The sequence below is a fragment of the Amblyomma mixtum genome, chromosome 4 (assembly GCF_055824585.1).
Source record: "Amblyomma mixtum isolate Tamu chromosome 4, ASM5582458v1, whole genome shotgun sequence".
NCBI classification, from domain to species: domain Eukaryota; kingdom Metazoa; phylum Arthropoda; class Arachnida; order Ixodida; family Ixodidae; genus Amblyomma; species Amblyomma mixtum.
In genome coordinates, this window is record NC_143015.1 from 81,936,615 (window position 1) to 81,958,309 (window position 21,695).

Consider the following 21,695-nt stretch of genomic DNA (forward strand, 5'->3'; position numbering starts at 1 on the left):
TCAGACTGTGAAGCATTTCTGGCCTGTTGGCATATTTCTGCCAAGTTGAAAATCTGAAAAAACAGCAATCCTTCTTGAAGTGTTTTGAGCAGAGCCTGTAGGTCTTGTGGACGTTTTACTTCAGACTGTGAAGCATTTCTGGCCTGTTGGCATATTTCTGCCAAGTTGAAAATCTGAAAAAAAACAGCAATCCTTCTTGAAGTGTTTTGAGCAGAGCCTGTAGGTCTTGTGGACGTTTTACTTCAGACTGTGAAGCATTTCTGGCCTGTTGGCATATTTCTGCCAAGTTGAAAATCTGAAAAAACAGCAATCCTTCTTGACGTGTTTTGAGCAGAGCCTGTAGGTCTTGTGGACGTTTTACTTCAGACTGTGAAGCATTTCTGGTTTGTTGGCATATTTCTGCCAAGTTGAAAATCTGAAAAAACAGCAATCCTTCTTGAAGTGTTTTGAGCAGAGCCTGTAGGTCTTGTGGACGTTTTCCTTCGGACTGTGAAGCATTTCTGGTTTGTTGGCATATTTCTGCCAAGTTGAAAATCTGAAAAAACAGCAATCCTTCTTGACGTGTTTTGAGCAGAGCCTGTAGGTCTTGTGGACGTTTTACTTCAGACTGTGAAGCATTTCTGGTTTGTTGGCATATTTCTGCCAAGTTGAAAATCTGAAAAAACAGCAATCCTTCTTGACGTGTTTTGAGCAGAGCCTGTAGGTCTTGTGGACGTTTTACTTCAGACTGTGAAGCATTTCTGGTTTGTTGGCATATTTCTGCCAAGTTGAAAATCTGAAAAAACAGCAATCCTTCTTGACGTGTTTTGAGCAGAGCCTGTAGGTCTTGTGGACGTTTTACTTCAGACTGTGAAGCATTTCTGGCCTGTTGGCATATTTCTGCCAAGTTGAAAATCTGAAAAAAAACAGCAATCCTTCTTGAAGTGTTTTGAGCAGAGCCTGTAGGTCTTGTGGACGTTTTACTTCAGACTGTGAAGCATTTCTGGCCTGTTGGCATATTTCTGCCAAGTTGAAAATCTGAAAAAACAGCAATCCTTCTTGACGTGTTTTGAGCAGAGCCTGTAGGTCTTGTGGACGTTTTACTTCAGACTGTGAAGCATTTCTGGTTTGTTGGCATATTTCTGCCAAGTTGAAAATCTGAAAAAACAGCAATCCTTCTTGACGTGTTTTGAGCAGAGCCTGTAGGTCTTGTGGACGTTTTACTTCAGACTGTGAAGCATTTCTGGTTTGTTGGCATATTTCTGCCAAGTTGAAAATCTGAAAAAACAGCAATCCTTCTTGACGTGTTTTGAGCAGAGCCTGTAGGTCTTGTGGACGTTTTACTTCAGACTGTGAAGCATTTCTGGCCTGTTGGCATATTTCTGCCAAGTTGAAAATCTGAAAAAACAGCAATCCTTCTTGACGTGTTTTGAGCAGAGCCTGTAGGTCTTGTGGACGTTTTACTTCAGACTGTGAAGCATTTCTGGTTTGTTGGCATATTTCTGCCAAGTTGAAAATCTGAAAAAACAGCAATCCTTCTTGACGTGTTTTGAGCAGAGCCTGTAGGTCTTGTGGACGTTTTACTTCAGACTGTGAAGCATTTCTGGTTTGTTGGCATATTTCTGCCAAGTTGAAAATCTGAAAAAACAGCAATCCTTCTTGACGTGTTTTGAGCAGAGCCTGTAGGTCTTGTGGACGTTTTACTTCAGACTGTGAAGCATTTCTGGCCTGTTGGCATATTTCTGCCAAGTTGAAAATCTGAAAAAAAACAGCAATCCTTCTTGAAGTGTTTTGAGCAGAGCCTGTAGGTCTTGTGGACGTTTTACTTCAGACTGTGAAGCATTTCTGGCCTGTTGGCATATTTCTGCCAAGTTGAAAATCTGAAAAAACAGCAATCCTTCTTGACGTGTTTTGAGCAGAGCCTGTAGGTCTTGTGGACGTTTTACTTCAGACTGTGAAGCATTTCTGGTTTGTTGGCATATTTCTGCCAAGTTGAAAATCTGAAAAAACAGCAATCCTTCTTGAAGTGTTTTGAGCAGAGCCTGTAGGTCTTGTGGACGTTTTCCTTCGGACTGTGAAGCATTTCTGGTTTGTTGGCATATTTCTGCCAAGTTGAAAATCTGAAAAAACAGCAATCCTTCTTGACGTGTTTTGAGCAGAGCCTGTAGGTCTTGTGGACGTTTTACTTCAGACTGTGAAGCATTTCTGGTTTGTTGGCATATTTCTGCCAAGTTGAAAATCTGAAAAAACAGCAATCCTTCTTGACGTGTTTTGAGCAGAGCCTGTAGGTCTTGCGGACGTTTCACTTCAGACTGTGAAGCATTTCTGGTTTGTTGGCATATTTCTGCCAAGTTGAAAATCTGAAAAAACAGCAATCCTTCTTGACGTGTTTTGAGCAGAGCCTGTAGGTCTTGTGGACGTTTTCCTTCGGACTGTGAAGCATTTCTGGTTTGTTGGCATATTTCTGCCAAGTTGAAAATCTGAAAAAACAGCAATCCTTCTTGAAGTGTTTTGAGCAGAGCCTGTAGGTCTTGTGGACGTTTTCCTTCGGACTGTGAAGCATTTCTGGTTTGTTGGCATATTTCTGCCAAGTTGAAAATCTGAAAAAACAGCAATCCTTCTTGACGTGTTTTGAGCAGAGCCTGTTGGTCTTGTGGACGTTTTACTTCAGACTGTGAAGCATTTCTGGTTTGTTGGCATATTTCTGCCAAGTTGAAAATCTGAAAAAACAGCAATCCTTCTTGACGTGTTTTGAGCAGAGCCTGTTGGTCTTGTGGACGTTTTACTTCAGACTGTGAAGCATTTCTGGTTTGTTGGCATATTTCTGCCAAGTTGAAAATCTGAAAAAACAGCAATCCTTCTTGAAGTGTTTTGAGCAGAGCCTGTAGGTCTTGTGGACGTTTTACTTCAGACTGTGAAGCATTTCTGGTTTGTTGGCATATTTCTGCCAAGTTGAAAATCTGAAAAAACAGCAATCCTTCTTGAAGTGTTTTGAGCAGAGCCTGTAGGTCTTGTGGACGTTTTCCTTCGGACTGTGAAGCATTTCTGGTTTGTTGGCATATTTCTGCCAAGTTGAAAATCTCAAAAAACAGCAATCCTTCTTGACGTGTTTTGAGCAGAGCCTGTAGGTCTTGTGGACGTTTTCCTTCGGACTGTGGAGCATTTCTGGCCTGTTGGCATATTTCTGCCAAGTTGAAAATCTGAAAAAACAGCAATCCTTCTTGAAGTGTTTTGAGCAGAGCCTGTAGGTCTTGTGGACGTTTTCCTTCGGACTGTGAAGCATTTCTGGTTTGTTGGCATATTTCTGCCAAGTTGAAAATCTGAAAAAACAGCAATCCTTCTTGACGTGTTTTGAGCAGAGCCTGTAGGTCTTGTGGACGTTTTACTTCAGACTGTGAAGCATTTCTGGTTTGTTGGCATATTTCTGCCAAGTTGAAAATCTGAAAAAACAGCAATCCTTCTTGAAGTGTTTTGAGCAGAGCCTGTAGGTCTTGTGGACGTTTTCCTTCGGACTGTGAAGCATTTCTGGTCTGTTGGCATATTTCTGCCAAGTTGAAAATCTGAAAAAACAGCAATCCTTCTTGACGTGTTTTGAGCAGAGCCTGTAGGTCTTGTGGACGTTTTACTTCAGACTGTGAAGCATTTCTGGTTTGTTGGCATATTTCTGCCAAGTTGAAAATCTGAAAAAACAGCAATCCTTCTTGACGTGTTTTGAGCAGAGCCTGTAGGTCTTGTGGACGTTTTACTTCAGACTGTGAAGCATTTCTGGTTTGTTGGCATATTTCTGCCAAGTTGAAAATCTGAAAAAACAGCAATCCTTCTTGACGTGTTTTGAGCAGAGCCTGTAGGTCTTGTGGACGTTTTCCTTCGGACTGTGAAGCATTTCTGGTTTGTTGGCATATTTCTGCCAAGTTGAAAATCTGAAAAAACAGCAATCCTTCTTGACGTGTTTTGAGCAGAGCCTGTAGGTCTTGTGGACGTTTTACTTCAGACTGTGAAGCATTTCTGGTTTGTTGGCATATTTCTGCCAAGTTGAAAATCTGAAAAAACAGCAATCCTTCTTGACGTGTTTTGAGCAGAGCCTGTAGGTCTTGTGGACGTTTTCCTTCGGACTGTGAAGCATTTCTGGTTTGTTGGCATATTTCTGCCAAGTTGAAAATCTGAAAAAACAGCAATCCTTCTTGACGTGTTTTGAGCAGAGCCTGTAGGTCTTGTGGACGTTTTACTTCAGACTGTGAAGCATTTCTGGTTTGTTGGCATATTTCTGCCAAGTTGAAAATCTGAAAAAACAGCAATCCTTCTTGACGTGTTTTGAGCAGAGCCTGTAGGTCTTGTGGACGTTTTACTTCAGACTGTGAAGCATTTCTGGTTTGTTGGCATATTTCTGCCAAGTTGAAAATCTGAAAAAACAGCAATCCTTCTTGAAGTGTTTTGAGCAGAGCCTGTAGGTCTTGTGGACGTTTTCCTTCGGACTGTGAAGCATTTCTGGTTTGTTGGCATATTTCTGCCAAGTTGAAAATCTCAAAAAACAGCAATCCTTCTTGACGTGTTTTGAGCAGAGCCTGTAGGTCTTGTGGACGTTTTCCTTCGGACTGTGGAGCATTTCTGGCCTGTTGGCATATTTCTGCCAAGTTGAAAATCTGAAAAAACAGCAATCCTTCTTGAAGTGTTTTGAGCAGAGCCTGTAGGTCTTGTGGACGTTTTCCTTCGGACTGTGAAGCATTTCTGGTTTGTTGGCATATTTCTGCCAAGTTGAAAATCTGAAAAAACAGCAATCCTTCTTGACGTGTTTTGAGCAGAGCCTGTAGGTCTTGTGGACGTTTTCCTTCGGACTGTGAAGCATTTCTGGTTTGTTGGCATATTTCTGCCAAGTTGAAAATCTGAAAAAACAGCAATCCTTCTTGACGTGTTTTGAGCAGAGCCTGTAGGTCTTGTGGACGTTTTCCTTCGGACTGTGAAGCATTTCTGGTTTGTTGGCATATTTCTGCCAAGTTGAAAATCTGAAAAAACAGCAATCCTTCTTGAAGTGTTTTGAGCAGAGCCTGTAGGTCTTGTGGACGTTTTCCTTCGGACTGTGAAGCATTTCTGGTTTGTTGGCATATTTCTGCCAAGTTGAAAATCTGAAAAAACAGCAATCCTTCTTGACGTGTTTTGAGCAGAGCCTGTAGGTCTTGTGGACGTTTTCCTTCGGACTGTGAAGCATTTCTGGTTTGTTGGCATATTTCTGCCAAGTTGAAAATCTGAAAAAACAGCAATCCTTCTTGACGTGTTTTGAGCAGAGCCTGTAGGTCTTGTGGACGTTTTCCTTCGGACTGTGGAGCATTTCTGGTTTGTTGGCATATTTCTGCCAAGTTGAAAATCTCAAAAAACAGCAATCCTTCTTGAAGTGTTTTGAGCAGAGCCTGTAGGTCTTGTGGACGTTTTCCTTCGGACTGTGAAGCATTTCTGGCCTGTTGGCATATTGCTGCCAAGTTGAAAATCTGAAAAAACAGCAATCCTTCGTGAAGTGTTTTGAGCAGAGCCTGTAGGTCTTGTGGACGTTTTCCTTCGGACTGTGAAGCATTTCTGGCCTGTTGGCATATTTCTGCCAAGTTGAAAATCTGAAAAAAACAGCAATCCTTCGTGAAGTGTTTTGAGCAGAGCCTGTAGGTCTTGTGGACGCTTTACTTCGGACTGTGAAGCATTTCTGGCCTGTTGGCATATTTCTGCCAAGTTGAAAATCTGAAAAAACAGCAATCCTTCGTGAAGTGTTTTGAGCAGAGCCTGTAGGTCTTGTGGACGTTTTCCTTCGGACTGTGAAGCATTTCTGGCCTGTTGGCATATTTCTGCCAAGTTGAAAATCTGAAAAAAACAGCAATCCTTCGTGAAGTGTTTTGAGCAGAGCCTGTAGGTCTTGTGGACGCTTTACTTCGGACTGTGAAGCATTTCTGGCCTGTTGGCATATTTCTGCCAAGTTGAAAATCTGAAAAAACAGCAATCCTTTGTGAAGTGTTTTGAGCAGAGCCTGTGGGTCTTGTGGACGTTTTTCTTCGGACTGTGAAGCAGTTGTGGCCTGTTGGCATATATTTCAGCCAAGTTGAAAATCTTAAAAAACAGCCAAATAATCATTTTTTTTATGTCTGGCTGTAGTAAACAAGCCACAGTCTTTAAAATTCTTGAGGGTACGATTTCATTTTGTGATCTGTTTTTGGTTTAGGTAGCAAAAACTACTTTTTTGTTTAAGTATAAATTTTGAGGGTGGCATAATTTGATGCAGCGGATGGGATTGGAGGCAGAGCTTTACTGCAGTCTGAAGCCGAATCTTACCATAGAAATTATAACTCGCACTTTTCTCCAGACGTTTGCAGGCTGACCACCCATGATCCATTTTTTTTAATTCCTGCATGGAACACGCCATTGTAGCTATGCCAACTATGCTGTGGCAGAAAGCAGCTTTCCCACAAGTTTGAAGTCTAGATTGAGAATAAGCGGTCAATGAACCAGTAGGCGTAGTTTTTCACCTTGTGCTTTCACTGTACAGAACATTAACAGGAAACACTGCTCTTTCAAAAAAGTGAGGGGGGAGAGGCGACAAAGTTTGGTCCCGAAGAAGTAAAAAAAAATGCCCCCCCCCCCCCCTCATTTCCCACCGTGCAAAATGCGCTCCCTCGAAGATGGCTACCTAAGAAAGAAAAAAGATGCTTCCCCCCGTTCCCCCTTCAGTGCAAAAGGCGCTGCCTCTCCCGTGAATATCCCAAAGCTACATTCCCTTCAACCATCCGCCGTAAACGACGTGGGGAAAGGAAACCCGAACTAGGCGAACTTTCGGAAAGCAGTCAAGGACCACACACGAGATAAGAGATATGTAGGGGATAGGCATTGATTTTCAGCGCGGTGTTCCAAACGACTGGTTTTAGTCAGGCCAGCTCGATATTTAGATGCGATGCACGCATCACTGCTGCAGAAACCACGCACGAACATGCACGTAATAATATGTAAGCACTAAACACCATAAATTGAACTGGAATGAACATTAATATTGCTCCGCTGGTGATGTTGCGGTGCAGCAGTTAGAATAACCATATCTAAAATAGACTGAGGGCACCAAAATTTTAGAGGGATTAAAGTTAGCGAGACAAGTCGGGCAGTGAGCACATGCAAACACATAAATGCGAACAAGAAAAGCTAGGTAGCAAATTATCCTACGCTTATGAGGCAACTGACCATTGGGCCATCTCAAACTGCAGCACTGTCTCTTAATTTTGCTTTAATGTCCCTTAAACATACTTATCAAACTCATTTCACAAAAAACAAAGCCGCTGCAGTAAACCATACAGGGAAAATTCGATCTGTTCCATCAGCAATTTCAAATTGTAGCGGTCAGAAAGACATGCAGGTGACTAACGGTTTTGTAAACTTGTTACGCAAAGAGGGATGGATAGATAGTAAATTCATAAATACCTGTGGTCGACAGGAACACTGAAGAAATGTTCTCCGCTCTTGCCAGATGTGCTGCACCACTTCGCCCAACAGTACATGTGCGACGTGACGCCAATGATGCTGCTGCAGTGCGAACGTCGCCGAAGTCGCCGTTTTCACTTGCGCGGCTGACCAGGCGTCGTCTGCTGCCGCATTTCCCGCGGCGTCATCTTCGCAACTAATTTCTTTGATATCTTATTTTCAATACCTATGGCTGGTTATAATTTAGTTCATAAGCATGTTTTTGTTACAGATAGTGGTCGAAAAACTTCACTTTTATTAAGCTTAACTGCAGCCGCGTTTACCGCCGATACCAGGATCGCGGCACTCGTTTCGACCTTGGCAGCACCCTCGGCGCGGACGTGCAACTTGCAACATGCCACAGCCCTGGCACCACTGCAAGTGCGCAGAAAGCCCCGAGGGTGTCAGATGGCGCCACGTGCCCATCAGCATTGTGCGCTGCGCACCTGCCGCGCGTCGGGACCAATAAGCTTCCGGCCTCGGGACTTTCTGCGCATGTGCAGTGGCGCCTCACGGAAGCGGATCACGGTAGTGGATTGCACTATGCTATAACTCCTTAATGTGGTTGTTGCTGCGTGTAACTATTTGGCGTTGCTCCTGCAGAGGTGGTTTATTAACACGAGAGCTCTAAGGGCACCGTGTCGCCGAAAAAGCCGATGTCGCTGACAGTGGTGTTGGCCGTGAGCGAAAAAATCCAGAAGCATTAAATAAATAAAACCGAGTGGGAAATTGGTTGAGCTGGGGGTTCGAACCAAGGCCTCCGGAGTGCGAGATGAGCATGCTAACCACTCCGCCATGCCAGCTCGACGGTTTGGAATGAACGAAGGCACGTATAGTGATTACGGTGTTTTCTTAGAAGGGTGCTTTAGGGACATAGCTGAGCATACAGGGCTGTGCATTGTGAGGGCGTAGTCATGTCATGCAATCAGTGGCTGTGCATCTTTCACGACTGTTGCTGGCCACTGTGGCGAAGACACCAACAAGTGCAGTTTACACTTGCAGTCTCTGAAAAGATGACTGTTCTTGAGGATTGTCACCTGTGCCGGGCTCATAATGGGCATTTGTGTAACCTGATTGGTAATGCAAGGGTCGTTTTGTGAGATGGTCTTGTGCTCACGTCAAATTATTGAGTAATTAACATGCACATATGAGTCCTCTTGGACAGCTGAGAAGTTCAGACGATTGATGCCTAAATAAAGTTCAACAGGTGGTGGAGTGCACTCTTGGTCCTGTTCCACAAGCCAACATGTTTGACTTGAAATAGCTGACACATTCGTTGCAAATGCAAAGTGCTTTTTCCAAAATGCTTTTACGAAAATAAAATAGTTCATATTTTTGGGCTTCCTAGCACCCAAAAAAAATGGTTTCGCATGTTTTTCTCATAGAAAAGTGCTTGGGAGTGGCTGCCCTCCTTCCAATAAATCCGCCACTGACCTGATTCTGTGCAGAAGTATATGAGTGAAATGGTGCATCTCAAGAACATGACATGATGTTAGTGACGAAAAGTGGCTTCCGGTGGTAACGTTCAGATCTTAAATATCATAGTGAAAGCTGTTAAAGGTGCATTGAAAAGGAATCTGAACTCTTATTTTTACCACCGCAACTTGATCTACACATTCCGAGCATTCTTAGAAACTTCTAATTGGCCTTGTGTGGCCGATTTTCCTAATTTAAATCCGATTAAACTTCCTTCCCGGCTCCCACTTTTTTTTAATTACCCACAGACGGTGGGAGTATCAGCCAGTCCTGTGACAGCTTGCTGCTCTGCCATCGGCGGAGTGATAGGTTGTGATCGTGGGCCTAATTTGCAGCTATGTGGTCTCTTACTAGATCTGTTTATTCACGGAAACCTAAAAAATAAAATGAAAGCAAAGCCGCCACACGACTGCCTGAAAGGCGCTCCATGCGTTGGTCGACTCCTCCCACCGCCTGCGGGGAATAAAAAAAAAAAGGTGGGAGCCATACGTTAATCAAATTTAAATTAAGCAAATGAGCGGCACAGGGCAATAATTAGAAGTTTCTAAGAACGCTCAGAACGTGTAGATCGAGTTCCTGCGGCAAAAAGACGAGTTCAGGTTCCTCTTCAGCGCACCTTTAAGGGTGCATTGCTTGGTTCTGTAGTCTGATGGGTCTGCATGCAACTGACCTCATACTTGACATCGTTGGTACACATCATGGCAACATGTCACGCTGACTGGCCTGAACAAAGCAATGTCATGAGAGGGTGACATCATGTATACTCTGCCAGTGTTAAATTCACAACTGTAAACAGCTGTCGCTGAATATTCGCATTGTACTGTGGTAACTGCCGTGTGAGCTTTTGTATCAATACTATTGGCTGATTAATTTTGAGGGTGCAAAATTGACACGGCACTTGTGCTTCCCTTATGAAAATGTGTAGCTCTTGTAGAACATCTGTAGTGCCATGTTGCATTCAGAGAGCTCCTTTGAGTTTGCTGCAGATTAAAAACCTCCAGAGCAAAATGCCATCTGTAATGAAACACCGTGTGCATCGTTAAAATCCTGTGGAGGGCAGTGATAACCTTTCTACTTTGATGCCGACTATTTCTGCCTTTCCTGCTGTTGGTTTAACAGAACTTGCGGTGGGTCCAAATGGTTCAGTTTCAGGAAGCATTATTGCACATATGAAAGACAGGCACAATAAAGAAGGACATGGGACAAGCGTTAACTTTCATTTCACGTTATTTGCTGCCCAGGCCAGCAGAATATAAAGAGCGAGACATGCGCGGCATAAATCACATTGATTGACTTTTGTTCTGACCCTCAAAAGCTTTCCCAACGTTGCTCGCACACCACATTTGATGGGAGAAAGAATGGATGCAAGAGGAAACAGATTAGACTGGGCGTTGCATTAATGACTCCGCAAGGGAGCATTTGTTCCCGGTAAGGAGTGGAGGGGCGCATGTATCTGAGCATTGGGCCCATGGCAGACAATGTGAGCCGCAGTTACACAAGATAAAGATTCTGGGCAGAAGCTGTGGCACAAAGGCACGATTGGTGCCTTTCATATGAAGAGATGAAATGAGTTTGCTAGCGGCATGTCTGTGGCCTTTTGATGACTGAATTGTTGCATCTGGAATGGTTTGCTTGAGTGCAGCCTTTCTTAACAGATTACGGTGTTTGTGTGTCGCACTCCATAGGCCTTTAGGCAGATTGCTTTCTGTTCTTCAAAAAGAGTGTTTCTTACTTTATGTACCAGGCTGACACAGAAGGGCGCGTGATAGGTCTGTAGACTTTCGGCTGCATGACGAATCGTGGAGGTTCATCAGCATGTATGCTTCAAATCGGGTGCAGCGAGCTGTTTTCTTTGAGGGCATAGCAACTCTTCTAGACTCTGACCGGTATGTGATACTCATAGGTGGTTTTAACTGCGTATTCGACCCACGCGACCGCACAGGTCCAAGTGAAAATGCCGATGAGAGCTGAAATTTTATCAGCAACCTCAGAAAATGCAGGATTAATTGATGCGGGATTGTCTTCCGCCTTCACATTAATTAGAGGAGCCTTTTATTCACGTCAAGATTGGATTTACGTTCCTGCAGATCTCCTTAAAAGGCATATTTTGTGTGAAGTCGGGCATGTTTCTCCGATCATGCCATCGTCATTGCGCGGATTGGAGAATGTGCCCGTTCCAAATTTAAGCCACAGGGGTCACTGCGGAAGCTTAATTCTTTGTTGCTCAATGAGGAGGGCTTCAAGCAATCTTCGGAATCTTGCTTCAGGCTTTGGAATCTTGCTTGACCGGGGCAGTACCATTATTTGCAGCTTGGGAGATGTTTAAGCAGGAAGTTTGCGGTGCAGCTGTTGAGATTGTCTCCATGACGTCTTTAAGCATGGTGAGGAGAAACGGCTGCTTCAGAGCCTTAAGATTGGCTCCATGTCGTCTTACTTTAAGCATAATAAGGAGAAACAGCTGCTTCAGAGCCTTTATAACTTGAACGAACTTGAATGCGAGGCTCCAGGGTTGCACACAGAAGAAATTGCAACTGTAAAGTGTCACCTTCAATGGTTCGATGCAGAACGCTTTCGATCAGCCCATGTACGATCCCACAGCAATTATGTTTTGCACTGTGAGGAGCCAACTAGGCAGGTCTTGGTTGATGAGCATCGGCACGTGAGTGCCAAGCGCGTTTGGGCTGTACTGTGGTGGCACCGTTGTCACAAGTAGAGAATTGTATGCCCAAAGCGAGTATGAACCGAAGAGGTACTTACTCTTAGTGGTGTGTTGTTTATTGCCAATTTTCTTACAGTGCTTTGTTAATTAGATATGCTGTGTTATGATGTATCAGCTATGTCTATATGCTGTGAATTGACTCTATTCTCGTGCTTCGTTGCTTATGTGTTAAAGTGCCACTGTCTTAATGTTTATAGGTAGCTCATGTACATAAAACATTGCATCATTGTAATAACTACCATGTTAAAAAAACGGCCATTGCCTAGTGCTCTCGTGCAGTGTTAGCAAAGCTGATCTGTTTGTGCCGCCGCTGGTTCGAATCCCAGTCATGGCAATATTTATTTACTTATTTATTTATGGTTTACCTAATGCCAACCTCAACGTCAAGGATCACACAAACTGGTGAGCCGGTTTGACTTTGTGAAAGTAGTGCTTTCACATTAAAACTAACAGGAGTGGAGTTGGAGTGAGATTCCTCCACAGTGAAATGAGAGTGGTGTAGTGAATGAGTTTGTAAGGAGGGCAATTTTGAGCTTATATTTGGGATGGATTGAAAACCGTGATTGCAGTTGACTTGGCCATTGTTTTTTTATTTTCTAGATGTTTGCCATTAGGCATAATTAAATAAGGGAGAAAAAGTTAAAAGAAGGAGTGTAAACAAGCCTCGCTTAAAAAGTGGCAAAAGTTCTTGATAAAGCAATTATCATGAGTCCACTTGCGATAGTTGCCTGTAACGTCCCATTGCAGACCTACCTTCTTTAGGAAGCATCGTCTCACGGAAGCTGTAGCTGGGCAAGTCCACAGCAAGTGCTTTTCGTCACACTGGTCTGGCGCAGCACCACAATGGGGACACTTGTCAGTCACTTCGAAGCGTTTGTCACACCACCGATGACGCACAGAAGGAGTCAGAGCCGCTCCTGTCCGAATCCGGCGTACAGATACCTCCTCCTCTCGAGTGAGACTCCGGAGGAGAGGGTACAAACACGGAGGAATTAGAGCGCGTGTTCACTGACGCAGTCTGCTTCTCGGAAACATTGGACCGGAACGGATCTTGGGGAAGAGGGGAAGGTGGCGGAATGTCTGATGTGTCAAGGTGTGTCGTTGCATCCACATGAATATTATGCGGATCCTGGGCATGGCCGCGAAAAAAAAAAGGCTCGGCCATTGTTTGAAAATGCCTGCTGTGTCACAGTTGTGTTGTGTGACCTTCCATCATTTCATTTCAGTGCAGATTTCAGCCTATAGCAGTATGTATATTCTCTGCAGGTCGGGAAGCCGTTCACGTCAATAGGAAGAGCCATACAGACCCTGGCCGTTTTTAGAGCTCACTTCTCTTCTTTTTTATAATGTGAGTCTTGTTTGTTTTTCTGTTTCTAAATGTGACACCCCTAGATTCTGAGTGTTCTCTATTTTTTTTTTTCAAACACTTGCAGCTCTCAAGGTTAGAGTGTTCTTGTTTGTTTTTCAGTTTTCTTTCGCTTTTCTGGTATGACACCCATATGATGAGGGCGAGTTACTTTTGTTCATCTTGATGTGCTGACAAAGTGAGTGTGGATGCTGGTGTAAATGTAGTATGACGGGTTGCGTGGTGCGACCTGGTTAAGTCGGACTTGAAGCGTGTCAGTTGGGTGTACTTCCATGCAATAACGAAAAAAAAATTGCATCAATAGCCTAGTGCTCTTGTGCAGTGCCAGCCGATCTGTCCACGCCGCCACGAGTTCAAATCCCAGTCACGTCAATATTTTATCACACAAACTGGTGAACCGGTTTGACCTTATGAAGTAGTGCTTTTGTATTAAAACTAACAAGATTGGAGATGGAGGCTGCTACACAGTGAAATGAGATTGGTGTAATGAGCGAGTTTGTGAGGAGGGTAGTTTTGAGCTGATATTTTCTGATGGGTTCAAAACCTTGATCGCAGCTGACTCTGCCATTGTTTGGACATGCCTACTGGGTCACATATGTGTTGTGTTACTCTCCATCATTTGAGTTCAGTGCCGATTTCAGCCAAAAGCCGTATGTATATTCTCTCCTGGTTGCGAAGCCGTTTGCCTCGGCAGGAAGTGAAGCCAAAGACAGACCCTGACCTTTTTAACGCGACAGCATTAAGGGCCCCGTCTCGCTGAAAAGCCAGTGCCATTGTCGGCGGCGTAAGCCGTGAGCGTGAAATCTCAGAAGCAGTAATAAGTAAAACCGAGTAGTAAAGTGGTCAAGCTGGGGAATCGAACCAAGGGCCTCCGGAGTGCGAGACGAGCACGCTAACCACTCCGCCACGCCAGCTCGATGGTTTGGAATGAACAAAGGCACGTCTAGTGAATACAGTGTTGTCTTAGAAGGGTGCTTTAGAGATATGTACTGTGGTGTATATTAGTAATTATGTGCATGCAAATTACAGAAGTCGCAGTTAAGCGAGTAGCAAAGTATGTCTACGCTACTTTTCCTCTTCGCTTGGTGTGCACGTGGCGCCATCAGGCGGTCGCCACTAAAACCACTCCCTCCTTCTCTTGCTCCTCGCAATGTACGCCACTGCCCCAACAGATAGCGCGTGATGGCAGCGCCTCCCGCTCATCTCGTTCGGGTGCAGTGGGGCCGTGCAGGGACGCAGTAATTTGGCTCTGAGCAGTTATCCCCGCAGAGGGTAGCTGAAGATAGAGCCTCATTCCCCCACACTATGCGACTTAGGACGCAGGAATCGCACAGTGAGCGGCAAACAATGCAGCGCACATCCAAGCTGCGTTGACCATGTAGCTTGCGGCTTGCTGCTCATTTGTTCGATACAGAAGCTACGCTGGCGTTCGTGGCATCGGGTTTGTCGAGATTGATGTGACAATGAACTACGACTGCAATGAGTTTAGGTGAGAAGTGAGAAAGAAAAGGAATGAGAAGACTAGAGGAGGAGAAGGCGCTATTGCGTCTACTCTCAAGTCGAAGCTTAAGTGTCCTCCTATTATTTTTTCCAGCCTCAAATCGGTGCCAGTCACGTTGTGTGGGCTGCCGTCTGGTAGCAGTACTGCAAAATAGTTGTGTTTTTAAAAATAATTGAGTATAGAGATTTGCAGCATGTTTCTGTGCGTCATAGTCTGCAACGAAAGTATCATTATTGAAGGACAAATATCAGTTCGGATGGCGACGTCTTCCTTCCGATGTAGCCTTAATTCTTTTTAATGCAGGTTTTCTCAATGTCGAAGAGAGTGGACAATGGAGGAGAATTCGACGTGTGCAACTTGTAACTGCACAAATGACAACCGGGGAAAACCTTGCACCCTAGAGCGACATTGACTAGGTTTTGATGCGACTAAGGCAGGTGAGATTTTTTTCGCCATTTTCGCGGCAACACAGACGCCTCAGCGATGGAGCCAGGTAAGAAGCCTTTTCTTTATTAAGTTCTTGTGTGTGCTGCCGTGACGCTTTCAGTGTCACGATATGAACGAGTGTGCCACGTTAGGCACGGCTAGATCCTGTCGGGGCCGAAGCAAAGGATGAGTTTTCATCTATTTCTTGTGGCTTTTCTCGTTCGCCGTGCCGTTTTTGCTCAAAGTGCCTTCGACGGGTGCCTGCGTCAGTTAATGGTCTTTTTCCGTTTGATTTCGCTAGTCGCCGCTGTCTGTTCACCACAAAGTGGTCACTCTGGTGATACGGTGCACTGCACCAGTCTTGTGTACTGCAGAAGCAAGGCACAGACATCTTTTATTTTGCACTCGCAGCGATCACAACTGAAAGAAATTCAAAACAGAGTTATTGACGACTGAATCATTGCCAGACTTTCACTTTTGGCTGCCTCTTAAGAAGTACAGCTGGCCAAATCTTTAGCTGGCATGCCTGACGGCCGCTTTTTCTGCGCTCCTGTACTTAACGACGAAGCAAACTTGCGGAAGGCTCAATTCATAATTAAATTCAAAGGTGCCAAACCATACGCACACACACACACAGGAGAAGAAAGACGAGACAGAGCGCCACTCACAACTGATTTAATGTGCAGAAAAACACGTACATATATGTCACTGTCTGCGCATGCGCAAGGAAGACATTCAGCTTCATGAAGATAAGCAGCGATCAAAAAACGCTTTTTCAGCCTTATACAGGTTTATCGACGTTTCACTGACGCACAAGTTGCCCCTCTTTTCGATATGGAATGCTTCTATCAGTTCCCTGGCTTTTGTCACACTACTCTTTGCCAAAATCCGCACATCAGAAAAGCATGGTTCACAAGTACGCGACGGGCAGGTTCTGATGTGCATGGGTAAATGGGGGCCATCTTTATTCTGTTCTACATTTCTTTGGTGTTCTCTGATCCGCTCATTGACACATCGCCCGGTTTGTCCGATGTAGGAACTGCCGCAGGAGAGGGGAACTTCGTACACAACCCCTACCGCACATTTCGTGAACGGTCGCCCATGCCTGGTACCGCAGCCACTTTCTTTTACTTTTTCTTTTCTTTTGGCTATTCGAGAGCAAAGGCTTCCGAGCTTTTGGGGGGCGGTAAAAACGAGTGGCACCCCATGCCTACTCGCAACCTTCTTCAGGTTGTGGGCCAACTTGTGCACATACGGCACAGCCACCGGTCTCACCTCTTCTCGAGGGACCTCCTCCCCTACTCCTACTACCTTCTTCTTCAACTTCCGTAGGAGGCTTTCGGCAACCTGTGTCACGACTGAACCAGGGAACCCAGCTGAAGCCAGCCTAACCAATTGATTATCAAAACTCTGTCGCATCTTGTGAACACATGACTTCCCTAAAGCAGACTCAAGGCAAAGTGAAGCAATTCCTCTTTTAACTAGTTTTGAATGCGAAGAGTCGAATGGCAGAAGCCCCTTTTTTGCACGTGGAGCATATGCCCAACACACCTGATCCATACAGAACTCAATGTTTAAATCTAAAAACTGTAAAAGATTGTTTTCAGGCAGTTCATAAGTAAAATCCAAGCCTTTTACATGTTGTCTAAAAAGGGATAAAGCACTGTTTACTGTACCAGCGAAGTTAGAGCTGCCGTCCTTAGTTAAAACAATCAAGAAATCGCCAATGTATCTAAAAACTAAAAACATGGTTAGTTGTTTAAAAAAGTTTAAAAACATGGTTTAGGGAAGTCATGTGTTCACAGGATGCGACAGAGTTTTGATAATCAATTGGTTAGGCTGGCTTCAGCTGGGTTCCCTGGTTCGGTCGTGACTAGAGATGTGAAGGCCTGAAAAAAACACTGCAATTTTGGAAAAAAAACGGTTTTTTTCGTTTTTTTCAGACGACGAAAAATGGAAAGAAACATCGAAAATTTCACAATGCAATTTCAAGGTTTTATAATTGCTTGCTTTTAGTTTAGACTTTTGATTTTGCTTTGAAAATCATTCCAATGTGCATAGTTGAACGATTCGAGAGTAGTCGTCATCGCCTGTGCCAGGTAGTGCTTTTAAAACGTTCGTGCTGCGAGTACGTGGGTTGAACGCCAGGTCACATATAAGATCCAGGCTTGAATTAAAAACATACTAATACTTGAACTAACGGCTCAAGTAGAACAAAATGGCTGCAAATTTTACAGCGTGGTACACACGGCATAAATAACATAGGCTTCTGTGTACGTAAGCGGTTTTAGCCAAATACAAGCCTAGCTTCTCGATTTCAAACGTAGCAGAGTAGAGGTCATCCGCAGGAATTTGATCCAAGACAGGCGTCTGGGACTCAGCGATACACGTGGCCCCATCTACCTGGTGGTAAGGACTTTGCACCAACCAGCCGCTAACTGGTCTCGCTTGCCGACTGCTGCCGATACCACAATCAACTGCCAGCTGCGAACGAAACTGGTCACATTTCGGAAACGTGCCAACAAGGATTCGCAACAGCCTTTCAGGGGAATGTGTTCGAAAGGTTGTGTATGTGCAGTCGAACCTAGCTGTGGACACAACTTCAGGCCATGCTGCTGCGCGTAGTGCCGCATCCAGGGACAGTGACTCTGAGTCCGATATGGAGTGACTTATAGATCAGTTTTCATGTTCCCTTTCTCGGTGCAATAGAACAAGAAGTTCGTTCCACAAATATGATAATTATATCTCCATATTCGCCTGAAGTGCAAATCATTATTTATCTTCTCGGTGCAATAGAACAAGAAGTTCGTTTCACAATACGACATCTGTAACTGCATATTCGACTGAACTTCGGATAATTATTATTGATCGTCGTGCTGTTGCAAATAAATCTGTTTTTGATACGTTTTGCAAAATTTCCAATTTTTCATGAAAAAAACCCGAAAAGAATGGTAAAATTTCTTGAAATTTTACATCTCTAGTCGTGACACAGGTTGCCGAAAGCCTCCTACGGAAGTTGAAGAAGAAGGTAGTAGGAGTAGGGGAGGAGGTCCCTCGAGAAGAGGTGAGACCGGTGGCTGTGCCGTATGTGCACAAGTTGGCCCACAACCTGAAGAAGGTTGCGAGTAGGCATGGGTTGCCACTCGTTTTTACCGCCCCCCAAAAGCTCGGAAGCCTTTGCTCTCGAATAGCCAAAAGAAAAGAAAAAGTAAAAGAAAGTGGCTGCGGTACCAGGCATGGGCGACCGTTCACGAAATGTGCGGTAGGGGTTGTGTACGAAGTTCCCCTCTCCTGCGGCAGTTCCTACATCGGACAAACCGGGCGATGTGTCAATGAGCGGATCAGAGAACACCAAAGAAATGTAGAACAGAATAAAGATGGCCCCCATTTACCCATGCACATCAGAACCTGCCCGTCGCGTACTTGTGAACCATGCTTTTCTGATGTGCGGATTTTGGCAAAGAGTAGTGTGACAAAAGCCGGGGAACTGATAGAAGCATTCCATATCGAAAAGAGGGGCAACTTGTGCGTCAGTGAAACGTCGATAAACCTGTATAAGGCTGAAAAAGCGTTTTTTGATCGCTGCTTATCTTCATGAAGCTGAATGTCTTCCTTGCGCATGCGCCGACAGTGACATATATGTACGTGTTTTTCTGCACATTAAATCAGTTGTGAGTGGCGCTCTGTCTCGTCTTTCTTCTCCTGTGTGTGTGTGTGCGTATGGTTTGGCGCCTTTGAATTTAATTATGAATAACTACCAACTAGCCCAACAACAAGTTCTTCTAGGAAGGCTCAATATTAAGAACGAGCTAAGTGAGCCCATGCTTAGATTGATATTTTACTAAGCTACAGGATAAGCTACAAGAGCACCAAAATCGCGTCCGTCATGCATGCCAGCTAAAGATTTGGCGGGCTGTACACAAGGCAAGTGGTACCAAGATAAGCAGCAATTGCTTATGACGGGCTCATGAGTATTGAGATTGGTCTTGCATGCTTTGCATTTCCATTGCTGCAGCCTTTGCTTGCATTCTTGCACATCTGTGTCTCAAACCGTTTGAGACAGAAAATGGCAGCCATATACTACGCAATATGCGGCGGGTGGCCGCGCGAGCAACAGCGTAGGAGGGTGTACGAAGATGGATTTGACTTGCCGGACGTGCTGTTTCGTCGCCAATTTCGACTCGAGAAGGAGACAGCACTGTGGCTGTGCGACCAGTTGGAGGACGAACTGGGAGGGTTGCTGATGAGCGCGCTGTCAGTGCAGCGGCAAGTGTTATGCGCGCTGCGCTTCTTTGCGACCGGAGGGTTCCAGGGCGCCGTGGGCAGTGAGGCGAGTGTTGGCATCTCCCATCCCAGCCAACAGTCAGCAAGTGCGTGCAGCGGGTGGCGGCGGCTATTGTGAAAGTGGGGTCGCGGGAGTGCTGAGTGCACTTCCCGACAAGCCCACAAGAGAAGGCGGTGGCGAAGGAGGGCTTCCTCCGCCACGGCAGCGCCCCCGGCGTCGTTGGGTGTGTCAGTGGCACACTGAACGCCATCAAGACGCCGCGGGGCAATGCTGCACACAAGGCAGCCTTCTGGAGCCACAAGGGCTGCTTCGCCTTGAACATCATGATAGTGAGTACGCTTCCTTCGTTTTTGACTGCATGTGTTCGGCTGCAAGCTCGGGCCTCGACGGCTGAAGTTTACCAACTAAGCTTGTGCTGTGCCTGTTTTCTCTCAGGTCTGCGACTCCAATATGCGCATAATAGCTGTCGACCCCCGCTGCCCTGGATCAGACATTGACGCGTTCTCATGGTGTCATTTCTGGCTGCGCCGTGAAGTGGTGGAGCATGGCCTGCTGGTCGACGGGGAGTTTCTTCTCAGTGAGCAGTAAGAAAGCCCTGACCTTGGTTACATATATGGAGCTAACGTACAGTCTTTGCCAAAAGTAACCAGGCTGCATGGTTTGCTTCTCATTTGTATAGCAGAGCCTTTACGGCTTTCCTTAAGGTCGAAAAGTTCTTTGAAGGTGAGGACAGGGGTTCTCCTCACCATACAGAGATTTAGAGCTTGAGGGCTGGCACAGTAGTTTAAATATACGACTGAGAAGCAAAACCATGCAGCCTGGTTACTTTTGACAAAGACTGTACATGTGCGGAAGCTGCAAAAATCGGGCATGGCTGATGCACTTACGAAAGCATGTTGCAATATGATACACACACTGGCGTGTATTGTCGTCATTGTGTTAATTGTTGCCGGTGAAACACAACACATATAGGTTCTGTTGAAATGCATACTTCCTGCCTGAGAAACCAAGACAGCAGGCAGGCGACGGTATGACGCTCATCATTTATATCAGTAAGAAGTTAGGCTGTTCTAACAATGGTGCTCCCTTTAACATCTAAATTATGCATTGTCTGCACTCCCATGACTGTCATGTTCAGCAAAGCTTGACTGTGGGCTACTTGCTATGAATGTTCTATTGTATCAAGGGCGTTGAGGTCGACGACGACAAAGGCCACACTTAACTGAGCGTCATTTCTTGTTTGCAGGGGACAGTGCCTCCCATTTGAAACCCTGGCTGTTAACACCTGTTCCAGGCCTGCCTAGTCCGGCCTCTCTAGAGGGGTTGTTTAAAGGTGCACTGAAGAGTTATGTGAACTCGTTTTTTTACCACTGGAACTCAATCTAAATATTCCAAGCGTTCTTTGAAAATTGAAATTATTGCCCTGTGCGGCCGATTTCCCTAATTTAAAACCGAATAAATGTCCCGTCTCCCGCCTTTCTTTTTTTTAATTCCCAGCAGATGGTGGGAGGAGTAACCAACCTTTCAGCCAGTCCCGTAGTGGCTTGCTGCTCTGCCATCGGCAGAGTGACATGTAGTGATCGGCGAAAGCTGTGTCCGCGCGTATTTTTATTTTCCATGGGCCTAATTTTCAGCTATGTAGTCTCTGACTAGATCTATTTATTCGCTGAAACTTGAAAAACAAAAAAGTGAAAGCAAAGCTGCCACATGACTGCCAAGGCACTCCATGCGTTGGTCGACGCCTCCCACTGTCTGTGGGGAATTAAAAAAAAATGGTGGGAGCCGGACATTAATTCGATTTAAATTAAGGAAATCAGCTGCACAGGGCAATAATTTGTAGCATTCTAAGAATGCTGGGAACGTGTATATGGAGTTCCCGCGACAAAAAGATGAGTTCAGATTTCTCTTCAGTGCAGCACACAGCTCCATGCGATCCATCGCTGAGCGCGCCATCGGCGTGCTGAAGAGCCGCTTCGGTGCCTGCAGAGGTACCGGACGCTCCAATACGAGCCGGAGCGAGCGGGCTTCATCATCGTAGCGTGTGCTGTGCCGCACAACTTCTGTTTAGATGACCCCTTGCTGGACGAGGATGCCACTGCCCCCGACGGCAACGGCCTATTGACGACTGCAGGCCACATACCAGGCCCCGCAAGCCGCGTCACTTATCTGCGGGGGCGAGCCGGCGCAACGGCAATAACGACCTTTTCCGGAGAACCAGTCTCCAGAGGCTGACAAACCTGCGCACGGTTCGTCGACAGTTGCGGCGGCAACTCCAGCGTCGCCAGCAGCCAGCTAAAGTCCACCTCGCAGGGTATCTGGCCAAGGTATTCAAACACACCAGCCACTGTTACTGTTGGCAGCGTCATCTCGTGTCACTGCAGAGCGTACATTTTTTGTGGGAGGCTCTGTGCGATGTGGCTGTGCCCTTTGCCGCAGCTAGCGGCTTTTATTTGTTTGTTTCCAG

The 21,695-nt window shown here is 45.4% G+C and overlaps 1 protein-coding gene and 1 long non-coding RNA gene across 8 annotated transcripts in view; both read left to right on the plus strand.

Moving 5' to 3' along the window:
• Positions 1-15,544, plus strand: part of LOC149347192 (uncharacterized) — a 31,798-nt gene extending 16,254 nt beyond the window's left edge. For all 3 annotated transcript variants that reach the window (XR_016292508.1, XR_016292507.1, XR_016292509.1), the window contains 2 exons: positions 12,920-13,001; positions 14,824-15,544. This is a non-coding gene — a long non-coding RNA (uncharacterized LOC149347192). The remainder of the gene's footprint in view (positions 1-12,919; positions 13,002-14,823) is intronic.
• A 3,038-nt stretch (positions 15,545-18,582) lies between these two features.
• Positions 18,583-21,695, plus strand: part of LOC149347193 (uncharacterized) — a 93,660-nt gene continuing 90,547 nt past the window's right edge. For 3 of the 5 annotated variants that reach the window (XM_089586932.1, XM_089586928.1, XM_089586930.1), the window contains exons 1-4: positions 18,583-19,560; positions 19,667-19,815; positions 20,478-20,564; positions 21,143-21,555. Coding sequence is in view for 1 of the 5 variants with exons in the window: in XM_089586931.1 (XP_089443057.1) it covers positions 19,555-19,560; positions 19,667-19,815; positions 20,478-20,535 (213 nt within the window). In the remaining 4 variants the exon portion in view is untranslated. The remainder of the gene's footprint in view (positions 19,561-19,666; positions 19,816-20,477; positions 20,565-21,142; positions 21,556-21,695) is intronic. The other 2 variants (XM_089586929.1, XM_089586931.1) reach the window with 1 other exon arrangement.